The sequence below is a fragment of the Balaenoptera borealis genome (genome assembly GCF_965194805.1).
Source record: "Balaenoptera borealis genome assembly, chromosome: 2".
NCBI lineage: Eukaryota > Metazoa > Chordata > Mammalia > Artiodactyla > Balaenopteridae > Balaenoptera > Balaenoptera borealis.
In genome coordinates, this window is record NC_138867.1 from 165,457,380 (window position 1) to 165,477,455 (window position 20,076).

The 20,076-nt window shown below is 55.0% G+C and overlaps 1 protein-coding gene across 1 annotated transcript; it reads left to right on the forward strand.

The window, feature by feature from the left end:
* Positions 1-7,336: 7,336 nt before the first annotated feature.
* SLC34A1 (solute carrier family 34 member 1) lies at positions 7,337-19,987 on the forward strand. The gene is made up of 13 exons (XM_082380516.1): positions 7,337-7,433; positions 8,335-8,464; positions 8,613-8,762; positions 8,848-8,976; positions 9,230-9,373; positions 10,315-10,426; positions 10,550-10,745; positions 10,829-10,924; positions 16,155-16,224; positions 16,492-16,659; positions 17,905-18,021; positions 18,122-18,246; positions 18,905-19,987. The coding sequence occupies exons 2-13, from the start codon at positions 8,356-8,358 to the stop codon at positions 19,406-19,408; spliced, it is 1,920 nt and encodes a 639-aa protein (XP_082236642.1). The 5' UTR covers positions 7,337-7,433; positions 8,335-8,355; the 3' UTR covers positions 19,409-19,987.
* The last annotated feature ends 89 nt before the right edge of the window (positions 19,988-20,076 follow it).

A 20,076-nucleotide genomic window follows, 5' to 3' on the forward strand; every position in this document is an offset into this window, starting at 1 on the left:
GGGGCAAGTGACTAGTCCAGGATCATGCAGGGGATTGCTGCTGGGGTGTCACCAGCACTCAGGCTGTCTGACTCAGGGACACACACCAAGCAGGGCCTGGATGCTGTAGGAACCCCCACTGGGGAGCCAGGGCCCTCTCAGAGGAGGGCACGTTGATGTGGCTACCCTGGGGGGGGGGGCGGAGTTTGGGAATTTCTACTAAAAATTAAAAACACACAGCGTGTGACTCCAGCAGTGCCACTAGAGAATCACTCACTTCTGGGCACGTGGAGGCCCATTGTTGCAGGGTTGTCTATTGCCTGAAAACTGTCAAAAGTGTATAGGGGTGGGGGGGGGTAGGGTAACACAACACATGCTCTGCGATACCACACAGCAGATAAAGAATTGGGTACAGCATGTCCTGCCATGGAAGGTTCTCCAAGACAGTTTGGTAAAAGAATGCAGAGCGATGAACATGGCATGATACCTTTATATAAACCACAAACACACAGGCACTTATAAGTGTACAGAAAAGAGAGAGAATGTTCTAGAAGGATACATACCAAACTGACAGGGAGATGGGAAACAGACCAGGAAGGGGTAGTGGTCAAAGGAGACTTTCACCTTTGCTTTAATTTCTTTTTAAAGGATGCAATTAAAAATAATTATAATAACACAAAGAACTCCGCAAAGCCACTTCTTTGTCACTGCTGGCCTGCCATCCCTTTCTCCATAAGTGGTACCCAGATCTTCCATTAGGGGCTTCAGCCCACTGCCCCCTCAGCCCATTTTGACTGGCTGGGTGTGTCCCTCTGCCACAATCCCCTTGTGATCTCCTCCCCATCATGCCCCCTGAAGCAGCCCTGAGCCCTCACTGTCCCACCCTGCCCAGGCCCCAGCTGCAAGGAAGGGGGTCAGGGGCACCAGATGGTTAACCCCTGGGGCCATGTTTCAAAGTCACTGCACAGAGGTGGACTCCTGGGTGGTGGGGAAAGGTAGCAGAGCTGCTTCCCCTCATCCCACCAGGTGGGAAGCCCGGAGAGGAGTCGGCCTGTTCACCCAGCACCCAGTGTGAAGGAAGGGAGAGAACACACCTCTGCTGACCACTCTGCAGCCTCCAACACCCCCATCCTACAGAGTTCACAGGCTGACAGAGGAGGCGTGACTTCCTCAAGGACACCCGTGGGGCCCAACCCCATGTGGCTCCAAGCCTCTAAGAGAGAATCTGTCTCTTGTCCCCCCACCCACCTTAATAGCCTTGGGGTACGGGATGGGCACAGGGTGAGAACAGGGCACACAGTGACCTTGGCTCTGGGCCAGCGTGGGAGCAGGTAGAGGCATTGGCTGCTCACCTGGAGCCGGGCTGCAAGCACTGTTCTCTGGGGACAGCCACCCCACCCCCAAGGGCGAGCACAGAGTGCACCCGGTAGGGGGCCTGGTCTGGTGATCAGGTGACTCAGACTTATGGGGGATTAGAGGCTGGAATTCAGCTTCCACAGGGAAATGAAGGCCCAGATGGGGAGGAACACACATGGTTGGTTACAGTGAGTCAAATGCAGCCAGAGCTGGGCACAGGCCCGTACCACTGTACAACCACAGGGGGCGCCATTCATGTCCACCATGGTCCTGGGGGTGTCCAAGAAGAGCTAGGGACATGAACATGTGTATGTGTCCTGTGACTCCTGCAGGGAGGGACTGAGTGAGTGGTGCTCTGTGACCATCTCAGCTCCTGTCTCCAGAGAACTGGCTTGGGGGTAGAGCGGAGGCAGAAAGCCAAGGAGGTGAATGAACATCCTACCTGCAGGCCAGCCCAGAGTGCCAGCTGCCAGGACGAAGTGGCCAGCTAAGATTGGTGGACCGGGGTGACCCTACAAGCCAAGGAGGCCCCCATCTTCCTGCCCCATTGCCAGGAAGCACTGAAGGAACCCAGAACCCAGACCCAAAACCTGAAGCTTGGAGTGTGGAACTGGAGCTTGGAATCTGGAGCACAAAGCCTGGATCTGGGGCCTGAAGCACAGACCCAGAACCTGGAGGCAAGAGCCGGAAGCCCAACCTGGTGTCTGGAATCTGAAATTGAAGATTAGGGCTCAGAACCCGGAGCCCAGCGCCAAGAACCAGAGCCCCGAGCTTGACATCTGATGTCTAAAACTGGAGCCCGAGACTGCAACTCAGATACTGGAGCCCACTTGAGGCCAGAACCAGAGTGGGGACCCCAGAAATTGGAGACAAGCTCCAGGCCCAGAGCATGAAGGCCAGGACCTGAAGTCTGAAGCCAACCTCCGAGCTTCAGGTCTGGAACCCAGAAGCCAGAGCCTGGGACCACCAACTGGGAGTTCACAGCCTCCCGTTCAGGCCTGGTCCCTGAGGCCAGCAGGAAGGGCATAGGACTGGGGCCATGTAAGGAAGGGAACTGCGGGGGAAGAGGTGATTTCTGAGAAAAGCCCAAAGCAGCCTCAGCTCTTTTGGCCACAGACTTTGGCCTTGTCAGTCAATGAGTGACCGGCGCTTGGGCCACCAGGATTAATCATTACATGGGGCACTTATCCCCCAAACAAGGACAGGGCATCCTCAGATCAGCCGCCCCTGCCCTGGAACCAGAGGATCTAATGTAGCCTTGGGCTCCCCCTCTGGAAAGTGGGCCTCAGATGGGACAACGTCTCAGGGCCCTGGCTGATCTGTGCCGGGCAGCTCAGATCAAAACCCAGGCTCTCTAAGAGAGGGCAGTCAAGAGGGCCAGGGGAGGGACTGCTCTGTTCCCGGAGGGGGGTGACAGGGGACCCCTACCGTGTCACTCAGCCTGCTGGTGAGAGTGGCTGCTCTGACCGCAGATACAGAGAGCACGCGCCCGTGTGTGCTATATGCACACTCATGCTGTGCAGCTGTGCAGTTGTGCTGGCTGCACGCCGGGCAGGAATGCTGCTGCCCGTATTCCCGGCGTGCAGCCCTGTGCCGCCTCCGTGGGGCTTATATGTTGGTTGAATATTAAATAAACATATTGATGAGAAGAGGCACAAGTTTCTCAAACTGTGCTGATGGGAAACCCTGTTGTCATTAACCAGATCCCCTCAAAAAATCCAGGTCATGAACAGATGGTCTGGGATGTCAATTTTTCCTCCTTTGGTTGTCGTCAAACTTTATGGTCCTGCAGAAAACTTACATGCAGCAAATTGTGTGTGTTTAAGGAGCAAATGGATCTTAACAGAGAATTGCAGAAAGGGAGAATAACTGGAGCTGGTTGCGCCAGCTTCCACAGATTGCTCCCTTTCTGGACCACACACTTGCTCTTGGGACCATTCTCTACTCCGTTCAGCAATCGTGCCGCTCCTGGAGAAATCCTTGTCGTTGGTGTGACGAAATTCAGTGTCTGTCAGCCTGTCCCATGCACGTTAGCCATGCTGTCTCTGCTCCCACCTCCTTTTCCTTCCCTTCCCCCAGCACTGCCCCGACTAGGCTCTCAAGGGTCACTAAATCCACTCTGTTCTCACGTTTCCTGACAGCGGCATTTGATTTTGCTGACTAGGGTATCTCTTTCAAAACGTGGGCAAACCAGGGGTGGGGATGGTGGTGTGCTGAATTGGGCGATTGGGATTGATATGTATACACTAATGTGTATAAAATTGATGACTAATAAGAACCTGCAGTATAAAAAAACAAACAAAACAAAAAACAAAACAAAAAAAAACCGTGGGCAACCCTGGCTTCTGGGGCATCTGCTTTTCTGCTCTTCCTCCCTATCCCTGCCGAGCTTCTTCCTGTGTCCTCCCTCAAATGTGAGTGCTCCTCTGGGCTTGGCTGGGTCTCTCCTCACTGTGCACACTCTCCCTGGGGGCACCTTCACCTGAGGTCACGCAGGCAGGAAGCCAAGTCACACTGCACCCTGACGCTGTGACAGGATGCTGGTCTTTGGACTAGCAGGGGTAGGATTTAAAAGGAAGAGGGGTGACATGGTGAGATTTGCATTTTGGAAGGCTGGCTGGCTGCTTTTTTGGAGACTAGATTGAGGGGAGCAATCAGACAGAAAGGCTACTACAATAACCCAGCTGAGAGATGGTGGCCAGGACCAGGGAGGTGGCAAAAGGATTAGGGAGCTCCCAGAAAAGGAAAATTGGGAGAATTGGGGGATGAATTTGAGACCAGGAGGTAGAGGAGAAGCGTGTGTCAAAGATGCCTCCTCCATGTCTGGCTCCGTGTCTGGACCACATGCTGCTCACTGAGGTTGGAACACGCAAGAGGCCCCATTTGGGGAAAGGAGAACATTGCGTGCTTCAGACCCGCAGCTCCAACTGCTCGTGCCAGAGACACCTCAGACACAGTGGTACAGTTCAGTACAGACGGATCTTTGCATCTTCCCTCCAAAACTACTCCTCCTCCTGGGTGCCTTTCTCAGTGTGAGACACCACCAACCACCCAGGCTCCGGGCCCAGAGGTCTGGGGGAGGCCGTGGCCAGAGTGCAGGTGAGCAGACAGGGCAGGACTCACCATTCAGGGGACACACAGAGTCTGTCACAGACAGAGAGGAGGCAGGCCATGCGCAGGAGTGGGCTGAGATGAGCAGAGGGGCTGAAATGCTTGGGGGCTGGGGTGTGGCCACCTTCTCCACTGCTCTCAGGAGTCCCAAAGGCAGCTCTGGTCAGCTCCCAAGTTTCCATGCTTTTGCTAGGGCTGTGGCAGCCCCACTCCCCACAAAATATTTTTGCAAGTGGTGGAGATCCACAGCATTATGTAATTGTTTCTCTTGCGATGCATTTGATTAATAACTGCCTCCCCCGCTAAACCCTGAGCTCCACGAGGGCAGGGAAGGTAGGCTTCAAAACTGTCAAAGATCCAAACCTTATTAAAAAGGAGACACACCCCCAGCTCATAAGGAGTGCCTTGGATACCGCTGCTCCTGCCCGGGGTCTGACTGGAGCAGGCAGGGGAGAGGACCACGCCTGTGGGCGGGGGTGCACGTACCCAGACAGTCTCTGAGTCCATCAGCTCAAGGATGAATCCAACACAAGAACTCAGTAATAATTGCATTTCCCTGGAGCAGCAACGCCCCTCCCACCCGTGCATGAACGCCAGTCTTACCCAAATCACTCCCTCCATGTAGGAGAGGTTCTAGGACACCCAAGGGTTCACCATGTAAATTAGGGTTCATGACAGAACGCGATGCAACCATTAAAAACAACATCTGTGCTGAGTGTAAAGACACAGGAAAAGGCTTATGTTATAATGTTAGATGAAAAAAAGCAAGATGCAGTCTTCCAGAGACAATAAAATCCAAAGTAGATAGAAAAGGCACAGGGAAAAGGACAAAAGGCAGTGTTTTAAACATCATGGTGATGTTTCTGAGAAGCAGGATTGTCTTTATTTTCCTTTTTGCTATGAATGGAGACCTTTCTAGCAAGCAATGGGTGGCTGATTTCCTGCCTTAGTTCCCCAGAATCTTCCAGAACAAGCCATAAGACTATATGGCTTATTGTCCAAACCAGGGCACTTTGCAGAGTGAAAGGGGACTCTGGGCCAACAGTTATAAACCCGGACTTGGCCAGGCAAACCAGGACTTACGGTCACTCTCCTCAAAACCAATCCCAGCCGCACCTCCGTCCCCCCAACCCCTCTCTTCCCTGTGGGTTCTGTGGCCTAAACTACCACAGCCACAATGTGGTGGCGCTGGGATCCAAACCCAGGCTGGCCTGTTCTCTGCTCTTAGCCACTTCGACAGAGAGTCTGTTGTGAACTCTATGCAGTAGATAACTCCACAATGTGCTGCAAATTAAGCACTAATGTTAAAGGGGGAAGTGTGCAGAAATGTCCATCCTCCCTGATGGAAAAGGCTGGGACTGTGTCGCCCTAACATGTGTAAGATGGTGAGTGAGATTTGTAGCTCAGGGGACCCTGAGCAAACAGAGTAGCTGGTGAGCCAAGAGTTGTTGACCTGAAACAGGGCTGAGAATCTAGAGGAGATGGGGCCATTTCTTTGGCGGGGACACTTCAGCCATCCTGGGGACAGTGAAAAGGGCATGAGAACGTGAAGAGAACAAACATGCTGAGGGACTTTGTTCTAGGCACTGAGATGGGTCATTTATCTCATTGAATCCTACAACTCACTGAAAAATTCATGCTCATTGCCATTTTATAAGGGAAGGGCCTAGGGCTCAGGGAGGTGAGTACTTAGAATCCCAGGCCGACTCAGGGACTGGACCATTTCTTGGATCAGGAGAGAAGCTGGCCTTGCAATCTTGGCTCGGCATGGAATAGGAACTCAACTACTGTGCTTAGAAATGGATGGACAGACACAAGGCTGGCTGGCTGGCTGGCTGGCTGGCTGGCTAGGTGGATGGATGGATGGTTGGATGAATGGGCCGATGGATGTTAGGTCACTCAGACAGTTGCCCAAGCTAGATCTTGAATGGAACTCACCACTCCTGGATCTGAGAAAATCTTAATCCCTTAGAAGGGAAGCTCCCTTCTCATCTCTCTGTGAATATGGGCCACAACTCAGGCTCCAAGGTCCTGTAAAGAGAAACAAGCTTCTCAAAGACTCCCTAAGACCCCTGTCTGGGTTTCAGGGACTCTACAGCAGACCTCATGTCATCATCAGCTTCCTGATCCAGAAGCCCAACTGTGATATATTTCTTCTCTCTCCCACCCTCCCAACACCAATTGTCCTGCCCAAGTATCCCTGGGATGCATCTTCTCTCCATCCCTCTTCTTCCCACTTAGATTCAGACCTCATCCTCTCTCACCTGGACCATCTCATCACCCTTTTAACCGGTCTCTCTGCTTCCAGACTCACTCCCTTTGACACATCCCAACCCCCCACACCTGGGACCATTCTAAAATGCGGACCAGGCCCTGCCCCATCTGGCCAGGGGCAGATTCTCTCAGGCTCACATCCTGGATCTGTGGTCTTGGACCGTCCACAATTCAGCGCTACATAGCCTCTCTGGGTTTGTCTTCTGTTGCTTCCTCCATCACACACTCCCTCTCCAAATGCCCCTCAAGACACACAGAGAGACCCATAGACACCCAGATGCAAGGCAAGGCTGAAGGGTGTTTGTGTTACTCCTTGCAGAGTACTGTCAGGCCAAGAATGAGGGAAAGGGGCCAGAGCCATGGAATCTCTGGGGACCCTGGGAACGAGGTGCCTGAGTGGCATCAGGGTCTCTGCCTGGGGGCATGGGATGCATCTGTGCCCTCCTTGCTGTGTCTGAGTCATGGTTCTGGCTGAGTATCTGTGTGGGGGAGGGGAGAGCCTGTCCACAGACTCCCCCTGCAGAGCTGACGATTAGCAATTAACCGGGAGGAATCTCGGGGGTGAGGTTAATTGGGGAACAGAGGGAGGGCAACTAGGGTTCTAGGGACTTTGCCCCTGACCCGAGGGTATAAAGAAGAGGATCCCAGCTTCTCCTCAGGCCCCTAGGGCTTCCCTGAGCATCTGAGCAGGAGCTGAAACACAGAACACCAAGGTGAGTCCAGGGTCCCCACACCCCCACCCCATCCCCAACTCTTAGGCTCCTCACCTCTGTCCTTACTGTGCCTCTGTTTCCTGTCCCCCATAACATCTCAGTCCCAGCCCAGCCTGGCTCACTGCCCCAGAGTAAAACGGACTCATGCTCTTCCAGGGCTTGGAATTCAACTCTGCATGCCCCCCAACCCCACAGCCAGGGCCTTTGGAATAAGGTTGGGGGTGAAGGGTGGGGTGCTGAAGCAGACTGGGTCACTCCCACCCCGACAGCCGGGAACTCCTGCGGCAATTCAGGGGCAGCTAAAGCAAGTCAAGGGCTTCCCAGACTTGGGGACAGGATGGGGACCCTCCTTAACTAAACAAGTCCTGGTCTGAGCCTCATTCATGGCAGAAAGGCCCATCAGTGCTTGTTTATTGCTGGGGGGTGGGGGTGGATGGAGAAAGAAGTTCACTTGTGAGGATGAACCCCTGTGCCCCAGGGGCACTCTGGTGGCATCTGCATCTGTCATTAGAACACTTGTTCCCATTGCCATGTTCCATCTATTTGAGGGATTATTTCATTGACATCTGATTCTCCACTAGACTTTGAGCTTCCTGGGGGCAGGAGCTGCATCTGTATTTAGCCAGCTGTACCCCAGCATCGAGCTCAGTGCCTTCGATAGAGTAGATGCTCAGTAAATACTTGCTGAATGAAGGAATGAATGAATCCCCAAATCTGTGCTGAGCACCTGAGTGTGCACGTCTGGGTGTGGGGGGACGGTGGAGGGTGTGCTTCGCTGGATGTATGTTTGGGATCACACACCATGGGTGTTTGCGCACGTGAGCGTATGGGTGTGTGAGTGTGTGTGAGTTTCCAGGACACGGCAGTTCTCACTCAGTGTTGCTGTGCCCCTGATGTGCAGGGCCCACAGTGTGCACCCAGGATGATGTCCTACGGAGAGAGGTTGGAGGGCCGGGCTGTCTCCCCACTCCCAGTGTGTGGGGGGCACATGATGCGTGGGGCGGCCTTTGCCTACATGCCCAGCCCACAGGGTGAGTGCTGCTCCCACCCCTGGACCCTGCTTGCCCTCAGTTGCCTACGTCCCGTCCCGGTGGGGAGGCCTCCACCCCTCTGCCCACCCCTCCCAACCTCCCCGGGACGTGGGGCCTCAGGGAACTCCTGACCAGCCTCGCTCCCCAGTCCTGCACAGGATTCCAGGGACCTCAGCCTACGCCTTCCCCAGCCTGGGCCCCGTGGCCCTCGCCGAGCAAGGCTGCCCCTATGGGGAGGTTCTGGAGCACCATGACCCGCTGCCTGCCAAGCTGGCCCAGGAGGATGAGCAGAAGCCAGGTGGGCCTGGGTCGGGGTGGCAGGGGTGTCGGCAGTCACTGGCAGAGCCCTCCAGCCACTGTGCTCATGACTGGCCCGTCTCCAGAGCCTGGGTTGGCCCAGAAGCTGCGCCGGGCTGGCTTGACCCTCCTCAAGGTACCACTGATGCTCGTCTTCCTCTACCTCTTCGTCTGCTCCCTGGACGTGCTCAGCTCAGCCTTCCAGCTGGCCGGAGGTAGGGGAACAGAACCAGAGGAATTATAGAAACAGAACCTGCAGGAGATATATAGAGATCTATGATTTATTGCAAGGAATTGGCTTACTTGATTGTGAAGCACGCTGGGCCTCTTGGGCAGAAGCCAATACTGCAGTGCACAGGTGGAATTTCTCCTTCCCCAGGGAAGCCTCAGGGGAGAGGTAGGGCGGAGGGGAGGGGACCAGGGAAGGGTTTTGAAGCGTCTCGGACAACGCTGGCTCATGCTCCCTAGGGAAGGTGGCTGGCGACATCTTCAAGGACAATGCCATCCTGTCCAACCCGGTGGCGGCGCTGGTGGTGGGGATCCTTGTGACCGTGCTGGTGCAGAGCTCCAGCACCTCCACATCCATCGTGGTCAGCATGGTCTCCTCCGGCTGTGAGTTGGCCCACGAGGGCCAGGGAAGGAGTGGGGGGCTGGGATTCTGGACCCGTGGCTGGGGTGGGAAGAGCAGGAGTGGGGGCAGGGGCCGCGGGCAATGGGCAGCTCTGGTGTCTCCCACTCTGTTCTCCAAAGCATGGCCTGGAGTCTCAGCCAGGAGGGGCGCCCCAGGAGCTGGGAAGGGTGGCAACTAGGGAGTACACCCTCAAGAAGGCTCACCTCCATGTCGCCACACAGTCACTCATTCCATCAATCAGGGGAACAGAACCAGAGGAATTAGAGAAACAGAACCTGCATGAGATATATAGAGATCTATGATTTATTGCAAGGAATTGGCTTATGTGATTGTGAGGCAGGCTGGGCCTCTTGGGCAGAAGCCAATACTGCAGTGCACAGGTGGAATTTCTTGTTCCCCAGGGAAGCCTCAGTTTTGCTCTTAGGGCCTTTAATCTCATGAGATGAGGCCCATCCAGATTATTGAGGTTAATCTTTTCTCAAGGTCAATTGATGGTTGAGGCAAATCCATCCGCAATACACCTTCACAGCAACATCTAGATTAGTGTTGGACTGAATAACTGGGTATTAGCCAAGCTGACACATGAAAGTGATGTCACACTCATGTACACATGTGCACACACAAGCACAGAGACACATTTGAATTTAGGACCCGTGCCCTCATGGACATGCACCCACACACTCGTTCACGTATACACAGGTGCGGTACACATATGTGAACATCAGTTCACATGTATGCACACATGTAAACACACAGCATGTGCCCCCATGTACCTGTGACGCTGAGGCTGAGCAGAGTCAGCAGCATGGCAGGAATGCCTGCTGGGCGCTGGGATGAGGGCAATGGGTCTGACAGGAGAGGTTGTGGGGCCGGAGCTGGGTGGCCCTGATCCAGTTAGTTAAGAGGCGCCCTCTTCTACCAGTGCTGGAGGTAAGCTCTGCCATCCCCATCATCATGGGCTCCAACATCGGCACCTCCGTCACCAACACCATCGTGGCCCTGATGCAGGCGGGGGACAGGACTGACTTCCGGCGGTGAGGGGGTGGAGCAGTGAGGGGCCTGTCCTTGTCGGGGGAGGGTGGTCCCAGACGCCAGGAGCCCCCAATCTGAGTGCATCCTGGCTCCGGCCTGCCCTGCAACGTGGCCTCCCTGCCCAGGGCCTTCGCGGGGGCCACAGTGCACGACTGCTTTAACTGGCTGTCAGTTCTGGTCCTGCTGCCCCTGGAGGCTGCCACCGGGTACCTGCACCACATCACTCGACTTGTGGTGGCCTCCTTCAACATCCGTGGCGGCCGCGATGCCCCTGACCTGCTCAAGATCATCACGGAGCCCTTCACTAAGCTCATCATTCAGGTGGAGGCAGGGCTGTCGCGGGGCGGGGGCTGGGGGACTGTAGGACCCCACCCTCACTCCCCCCTCCCACACCTTGCCCACAGCTGGACAAGTCCGTGATTACCAGCATTGCCACGGGGGATGAGTCCCTGAGAAATCACAGTCTCATCCGGATCTGGTGCCACCCAAACCCCATGGAGGTGAGTCCCAGGTCTGGCTTCAGTGAGAAGACTCCCTCTTCAGACAGCTGACTGCCAGTGTCATTGTCTGTTCAAAAGCTCTATGTAGACCTAGGGGATCATTTACCCTGGGAGGACAAATATGGGGCACTTTTGCAGTGATACTGTGCCTATGGCAGAAGTTGCTACACCCTCCCAGCCTCACACCAGCTTCAGGCAGCCATTGCCAATCAATTAGAGTTAGCATGTCATCGATCTAGCCCAGAGATTGGTTCTCAAAGTGTGGACCGGTGACACACATACCACCTGGAAACCCATTAGAGATGCAAACTATCCGGCCCTTTCCTAGACCCACTAAATCAGAAAAAAAACAGGTAGAGCCCAGCAGCCTACATTTCAACAAGCCCTCTAGGGCTGTTCCACGCTCAAGTTGAAGAACCACTGATATGGCTCAACCCTGTGGTTTCATAGGTAGAGAAATTGGCTCCAAGGGGCTAAGAAACTCTCCAGAGCTTGTCCTACCGCTTCAGGGCCCCAAGCTCAGGTCTTGCAATCTAGGGCTCTCTCTTCCCCCCGGGTGCCAGGGGGATTAATGTCTCACTTCTGCCGTGTTTGGGGGCCCAGGTAATGTGCGGAGGTGGGCGGGGAGAGAGTGCTATAAGGATGCCTGGGAAAAATAGGACCAACAGGAAACTGGCCCAGGAGCAGGACAAGAGGGCCATGGAGACCTCACTGGAGACACAACAGCCACTTGTACTGATATTGGGCTCCTTCCCCTGGAGACTCCCACAGGCCGGTGTCCCCTTGTCCTGCTGCACTCTTCCTGCTGCTTTCTGGCTTCTAATGCCTGGAATGAGGCTCTGTTTGGATCAGTTGGACACTCATGGACCAGCCATTACACCAGGCTAACATGGAAGCTAGCAATTAGCACACTTTCTCACTCAGCCATAAAAAGGAAAATGCTTCATCAAAACCATAATCCACAGTATTTGCTCCCCCTTGATTATAACATACAAGAAGTAACACCATTTAGAACGAAAGACAAGGAAACCAGAAGCCCAGCACACCCTCTTCACTTGCTACTTGATGTTCCCAGACTTTATCCCAGTGTGAACAGAGAATATTCTTTCAACTGGCCCTGTGAGGTTCCTTTGCATCTGAGTGGCACACAGCTCCAGCTCAGTCCTTCTGAGTGTTCAAGGCAGTTTGACATCAAAAAGCCCATGCAGACAGCTTTCACGCTGGCTTTGTGACCCCTCTAACACATCTCCCCTTCTCATGAGCACTCTGGGCCCTCTCCAAGCCCTCTGAATGGCCAAAATCCCCTCCGCTTCACAGCAAAACCTGAAAGAGACCAAAGTCACACACTTTGAACTTCACAAAAAGCAAGCTGTGGAAGGGAGCTCCTCAGCCGTGGTGATCCTCGAGTCCTCTGAAATCCCTGCTGCCTGCCTGCAGCTGCATTCACCTGGTCTCCCCTTGAAGGATGCACCAGCAAATGTAACTCTCACCCAATGGAATCCTCAGTGACGCTGGTCCTGAGGCCCAGGGATTGGAAGCAACCCACCCAAGTTCACTGGGCCGGGGCTGTCCTCACTGGTGCCTCCACTGCTCCTGCTACTGCTTGCCTGAGCACTGTTTTCTCGTCCCAGCTCTCCCGGGAAACCTTCCCTTGAGAGCAGGGTCCAGACTGGATTTCCTTGGCTTGGAGAGTAGCTGGGGGTGGGATGTGAGCTCCCTGTTCTGGCCCTCTCTCTGGGACAGTCCCCTTTGGAAAGTGGCTCACTCAGCCACGTGCACTGGCCGCTCCTCCTGCACTGAAGACTCACGTTTTTCCTCTGGCCACCGAGTCTCCTGTGGCCCCTTCCAACCTGTTCTCATTGCTTCCAGCTTTCACCAAGCTAGGCCCAACCTCGCCTAAGCCAGCCTCCAGGGCACCTATGTGATGACAGTCTGGGGTTTTCCAGATGGTGAAAGAAAAACCAGAGGCAATGTTTGTTAGCATCCCAACAATTCTTGATGTTCCAGGGTCCTGATACTGTCCTGGGAATTACCTTCTTGTGTGGTCACAGTGTGGATTGTCAACCCTACATACCTGGTTTAAACCAGCTTCTTTTGAGGACTTGGGAGGCAGGGATTGTCACAACCCCATTTTAAACAGGTTCAGACAGGCTTGTCCAAGTCTATGTGATTGAGGTAGGACAAAAATCCTGGTGGAATCTGGAGCCCACACTCTTGACTCTCCATTTCGCTGTCTCTTCCAGATGTATATCCCACCATATGTGTCCATTTCCCACTCTGCCTATCAGGCGTGAATGCCACCAGGTGACCACAGCCACTTGGAGACCCTCCAGGGGTGGTAGGTGCAGCTGTAAAAATGAATTCTCCTCTTTGCCACCAGATGGCGCTGCTAGCAGAGCACTCACGCTCTGCTTCCAGAAAAGCAAAGACCCTAAAACACCTCTTCTCCTGGAGGGGAGACTACTGCACATGCCCACATCCTGCACGGTTTTCCCCAGGGGAAGGATTCTTGGAGCCCACATTCCTCTGTGAGCTTAATCATATCCTTCAGTTCCCAGAGGTGTCTCCTTAATTTGGGTTGTCTCTGCAAGCACATCAATCCCAAGCTCTCTCCTCCCAGATCCCTCACAACTAGCCCCTGGGGAGAAGTGGGCAGCATTATGGACCTCATGCTTCAGACAGGGAAACTGAGGCTTAGAGAGGTTACGTGTTTTGTCCAGTGTCACACAGCAGGGAGTGCTCAGCTGGGGTTGAGCCCAGGGCTAAGGCAACCCCTCCACATGCCCCTCCCACTCCTCCACCCCCACCTACCCAAGGCCCAGGAGGGATGGGCATATCCTGGGGCTATGCCCCAGACCCTGGGCCTGGCAGCTCTTTACCTAGGCTGGAGCTCCCACCTTCCCCTCTGCTGGACAGGGAAGCCCCAGGGCCTGCTCCTTCCCCTCCCATCTCTGCCCACCCAGCCTGGCAATGCAGTTGACCCTCTCTCTGCCACTCTTGCTGCCTCCACACTCCTCTCTTGCACTTTAGGGTCTCTGGACCGGCCCTTTGAGCTCAGCCAGGGCCACATAACCCCAGGCAGGAAGGTCAAGTTTCCAAAACTCAGAAGTCCTAGCCCCCAGCCTTGCCCTGCCCCGACATTGTCAGCACTGAGTGGGACCCCAGTGGAGCTCCTCTCCTCCTCCTCCAGCCTCCCCAGGTCCCAGAGACCCCTCCCCCAAGAGACCCCTAGGCCCAGCGCAGTGCAGGATGGTCCACCAATTTCCTTCCCAGCAGGGCCAGGATCTTCAGGCATGTCTGCAGGAGCCATTGATCCTGACCTAGGAAGTCAACCCATACCCACACACCATGTGATATTAGATAGGCCCAGGGAGGGAGGGGGTCTAATCCTTATTTGGAGGCACAATTTATCGAAGGCCTGTCATGATCTAAGCCCTGTTGTGAGCGCTTCACACATATTTCCTCCTGTAACCTTTGCAACAGCTCTTTTCTTATCCTGCTTTAGAGAAAACAGGCTCAGTGAGGCGGCATGACTTGCACAAGGTAGCTGAGATAAAAGCAGGATTTGAACTCAGATCTGCCAGACAGCAAACACCCAGCTATCTCCCAGTTACCACCACTTTCCCAGCCGGCTTTTCCAATCAAGCCCATCAGAGACTATTTTCTCCTGGTTTCTCGGCCTGCAATTCTGGCCCAGGCTTGAGGGTGCCCCAGGGCCCTGGTATGGCCAACTGGGTACGCAGATGAGCACGCTGCCCCCCTCGAGGGAGTACATGTCACCAAAATAAACCCCGATTTAAAGTCAGGTGCCATAAATAGTTCTTATCTCTAACACACATTTTTTAAATGACACAGATTAGAATAAAACATAAAGGAGCTGTAAATCCAAGTGCCAGTACCACACCTGAGCCCTTACCCTCAGCACCCAGGGAGGTCAGAGGGGTGTGGGCTGTGGACTCCCCAGGGGATCCCACAGGGAATGGGACCAGGGTCCATATCAGCTCCCAGAGGAGGAAGATGGTGGTGACAGGGAGAAGCTGTGGCTCTTTCATTTTGCCTGGGGCCCAAGGAGTAAGGGCCCCTTTCGGCGGCTCAAGTCCTCCTTTGTAGCATGGCTTCTTCCTAGCCAAGCCTGGCCCACTTTCTACTTTCACTGATGGGACCCCGGGGGAAAGGTAAGGAGCCCAGGTTGCATTTTTAAAAAGAACTCCTTAGGGAATTCCCTGGCAGTCCAGTGGTTAGGACTCCACGCTTTCACTGCTGAGGACCTGGGTTCGATCCCTGGTCAGGGAACTGAGATCCCACAAGCTGTGCCAAGGAAAAAAAAAAAAACTCCTTAACCCAAGAAGGCTACAGATGAGTGGTTCCAGACTGGCCAGACTGGCCTTCACAGAATTGTAAAGTATGTCTTTAAGTGGTTGCCAGCATTTACAGATTGGGAGATTTTATCTAAACCTTCAGAGTTGTGGTTTCTCTTGTAGAATCAGGCCCTTTGGCTAAGCTGGGCTGCATCTCTGGACAGTGACAGTGGCCTGGAGCTGACTGGCTGCTGCGTATTTAGGCCCAGGACACTCCCCACCACCTCCACGCACAGCCCGAACCCCTCACTTAGGCTACCTGCCTGGCCCTGGGCCCTCTGAGTTAAGGGGCCTCTCCAGGAACCCCCTCCTCTTCACCGATAGTAGGTGGGGGAGCGAAGAGATGTTGGTCTTGGGCCCTCTGCCCCACCCCCTCCAGATAAGGAATTGAGCAAGAGGAAAACAGAACGTGGGCTAGGTGCCTGAGGGGAGAGGACAGGGCAAGGATGCTGCAGAAGAGGAGGCCCTGAGACAGGGATTGATAATAAAAGATGGCGAAGGGAGAGTTTTCAGAAGAAGTGGGCCATGGTCAGCAGCCTCCAATGCCAAGGAGAGGTAGAAGAAAACATGGACAAGACACCATCAGATCAGGAGGCCCCTGCAGGCCCCAGTGAGAGCCAGATCAGTGGGTTGATGGGGCTGAATATTCTGAGGGCCGCCTACAGCCAGATTCTCCTGTGGCAGATATTTTCAACTCCATTTCATCATTGGAGGAAACAGACTCCGAGAGGGCAAGCAAAGCATCCAAGGGCATGTAGTCAAGAGGACCATCTGTATCCCCTCCATCCCCCATCTCTCCCTAACCCCCACCTTAGCCCCCATCCCAGGCTGCATTTTCCTGAATTCTCTAAGTCACTCTCCTCTTAATCTAGGTTCCCTCCCGCAGGCCCAGGGCAGAGGCCAACACCAGCCAGATGCTCGGAAATGCCACTATGGAGAAATGTGAGTACCTGCAGCGTGGGAGATGTCTGGCACGGCAGGGCAGAGTCTGGCAGAGGCAGGGCCATCTCCCACCTGGCCACTGCTGCTTCCAGCCCCAGGACTGCCCAGCTCCTGGGCTTGGGTCTGGCCCTACTCTAGAGGCTGAAGAGACATGAGGCAGGGCCTTTGGCTCTGAGCCCAAGAGTGTGGCAAAGGTTGGGGGCTAGGAGCTGGATTGAGTGGGTCAGCTCTCAGAAGCTTGATACCACTACCACCACCCTCCCGCAGGCGGCCACATTTTCGTGGACACAGGACTGCCTGACCTGGCTGTGGGGCTCATCCTGCTGGCTGGCTCCCTGGTGCTCCTGTGCACCTGCCTCATCCTCCTCGTCAAGATGCTCAACTCTCTGCTCAAGGGCCAGGTGGCCAAGGTCATTCAGAAGGTTATCAACACTGGTGAGCCTCGAGCAGTGGGTGGGCAGGCCCCAGGATGGGCCCTTCTGGATCTTGCTGAGTCCTGCCACTGCCTTGGTGTGTGATCTGGGTAAAGCCCTACCATCTCGGAGCCTCAGTTTCCCCATGTGAACAAAGAAGAGACTGGACGAGGTGATTTTTGAGGCCCCTGAGGTGCTGACAGCTGGGGATCTGAGGCTGCTTCCAGCTGTGGTTCCATTCTAGCAGGTGGCTCCAAAGAGATTCTCAGAGGCCATTGTTTGATTCAATTAATAGTCATTGAGCCCCTACTGTGTGCCAAGCACGGCGTGGTGCCAGGGATACAGAGGTGAGCCACACAGAGATGGCTCCTGCCCTCAGGGGGCTCACGGCCCACAGGGGGAGACAAGCAATAAAAAAGTGATCGAGGGGGGATAAATTCAGATAGAGCGGTAACTGCCAAGGAGAAAGCAAAAAACAGCAAATAGAATATGGAAGAGGCTGCTTTTGATGGGTGGTCAGTGGCTTCTGTGCAGAGGTGACATTTGAGCAGGGACCTAAATGTGGAGCAGTCAGATGTGGCTGAAGAGCTTTTCGGGTGGAGGGAACCTACCTGAAAGTGCAAAGGCTCCGAGGCAGGACTCAGCTGGGCAGGACTGTGGCACAAAAAGGTGGCCAGCAGTGTGGTGGGAGCTCAGTGAGTGAGGTGGAGAGAGATAGGGAGAGGTCAGCGAGGTAACAGGGACAGAGCAGGTCCCAGGCTGCGCTCAGAGCCTAGACTTTATCCAGGGTAATGGGGGCACTTGGGGGTTTGGGCAGGGCAGTGATACCACCTGACTTTCATTTAAGCCTCATTTTGAGCTTTCAGGACACTGCCTGGCACTGGCAAAGGCAGCATGACAAACGCTGGAATAAGGGGCATCCATGGATCTATGGGAGCTCAGAGGAGGGAGATGCAAAGTCTGCCCAGGGGCTGGGGTCAGGGAGGGCTTTCCAGTGGCAGTGATAGCCACGCTGTCCCGAGGATGAATATTTAGGAGTGAGGAGGATGTCCCAGGCAGAGGGAACAAGGGAGCAAAAGGATGATAGAAGCAGGCTGAGAAGGGCCTTTAATCCAAGATCAAAGAGGACCAGGAAAAGCCACCGCAGTTGAGCAGGGGACTGACAAGGTCCCACTTGGAAGCTGACATCGATTCCTCCTCCCCAAGGAAAGTCCCCGCCCCCTCCCAATGCCCTCCCACTGACCCTACTGGGACCGTTTGCTCGCAGACTTTCCCACCCCCTTCACCTGGGCCACAGGCTACTTTGCCATGGTGGTGGGCGCTGGCATGACCTTCGTTGTCCAGAGCAGTTCTGTGTTCACCTCGGCCATCACCCCACTCATCGGTGAGTCCCCACACCGAGTCAGGGTCAGGTGGGGCAGGGCTGACAGGAAAAGGGCTGAAGGAAGGAGCTGGGGAGACCATGTCCTCTCCTCTATCCCCAGGCCTGGGTGTGATCAGCCTTGAGCGCGCCTACCCACTCACACTGGGCGCCAACATCGGCACCACCACCACGGCCATCCTGGCTGCACTGGCCAGCCCCCGGGAGAAGCTGTCCAGTGCTTTCCAGGTGCGCTTGGGAGAGTAACCCTGTCAGAGGCAGGACAGGGCTAGGACTGGTGCCTGGAGCCTGACCCAACGTAGGACAACACGTACAAATTAGTTTTTGACTGCCTACTAGGGGCCACCCACTATGCCAGACTCTATGGAAACCATACGGGCAAAGTATACCTGGTGCTGCCCTCAAGACCTTAGTGTCTAACAGGGGAGAGACATTACTGAGAGCCATGCCAATCGAACAAGAGTAAGAGGGATTTGTACTCTGAGGAAGGGGTGCTGGCTCAGTTTGGGGGATCAAGGACTTGGGGGGCAGACAGCAAAGGGGTTGCTGTTCTAGGAGCAAAGGAGTAACTGATAAGCCAGGATGTTGCCCACTCAGAAGGCCAGAGCTTCTGAGCCAGAAACTGGTGTGAATCTTTTAGCTACTGGATCTGGGCAGGATCTGCTGGGGAATTCCTGAGAGGGAGATCAGTGGGGGAAATGTGGAGAGTTCAGGGCAGCAGTTATTTACCTGCTGGTCCAGAAGTGTTTCAGTATTTTACTGGGGGAATGTCAGCCCTAAGTGCTGACTTTCCTGCTGCCCAGACCCTGTAGGGCCACTGTTATCTATCTTGACTCAGGAGCTGGCGCCCCTGCCCACCTCCACCCCTCCACCCTCTCCCCTGCAGATTGCCCTCTGCCACTTCTTCTTCAACATCTCAGGCATCCTGCTGTGGTACCCAGTGCCCTGCACGCGCCTGCCCATCTGCATGGCCAAGGCGCTGGGCAAACGCACCGCCAAGTACCGCTGGTTCGCCGTCCTCTACCTCCTACTGTGCTTCCTACTGCTGCCGTCGCTGGTGTTTGGCATCTCCATGGCAGGCTGGCAGGCCATGGTAGGTGTGGGCACACCCTTTGGGGCCCTGCTGGCCTTCGTGGTACTTGTCAGCATGCTGCAGAGTCGCAGCCCCGGGCGCCTGCCCAAGTGGCTGCAGACATGGGATTTCCTGCCCCGCTGGATGCACTCCCTGCAGCCCCTGGACCACCTCATCACCCGCGCTACCTCGTGCTGTGCCAGGCCCGAGCCCCGCTCACCCCCGCTGCCCGCCAGGGTCTTCCTGGAGGAGTTGCCCCCTGCCACACCCTCCCCCCGCCTTGCGATGCCCCGTCACCACAATGCCACCCATCTCTAGGCTCCAGCCCAGACTGCTGCCTGGAGTCAGGAAATGCCTGTGCCTGGTGCCCGGGGTAGAAGGGCAGAGGGGTGTGTCTGTGTGCTCTGGGCATGCGCCTGTCCTTGCGCAGGTCCTCAGAGGTCTGGGCTTGTGAGAGACCTGCTCTGTCCCTGTCACTCATTAAGAGACAGTGTTATGTGCACACGTGGGCATGTTAGGGTGAGTCTGTGTGACAACCTGCATATGCGTACTGATGCACCTGAGGGTGGGGTGGGGGGGTGCATGCCAACTGCAGGTTACTTGGGTATGATTTTGAGTTCTTTGCACATGTGTTTGGAGACCTGCACTGTGTCCTTGTGCACACACAACTCTGACTGGGCTGGGTGGGAGTAAGGGTGAGTCTGAGTTCATGACCTACAGCTGTTTGCTCGCGCATAGATGTGGGAGCCTGAGTCGCTGGCTGAATTCTCGCCCCCTCCCTGCCACCTTCCTTCCTCCATGATACCATTCTCCTCATCCTCACCCAGGTTTTCTGTATCATTGTTACAACCCTCTTCCCCAACACTGCTTGATTAAAAAAAAAAAAAAGAAATGAAACTCTCATTGTGCACTTGGAAGTCTGCTTGCTCTCTGTCTAGGGGGGAGGAGAGACCATGGTTTGGGGTTCAGCAGCACTATCTCCCCTC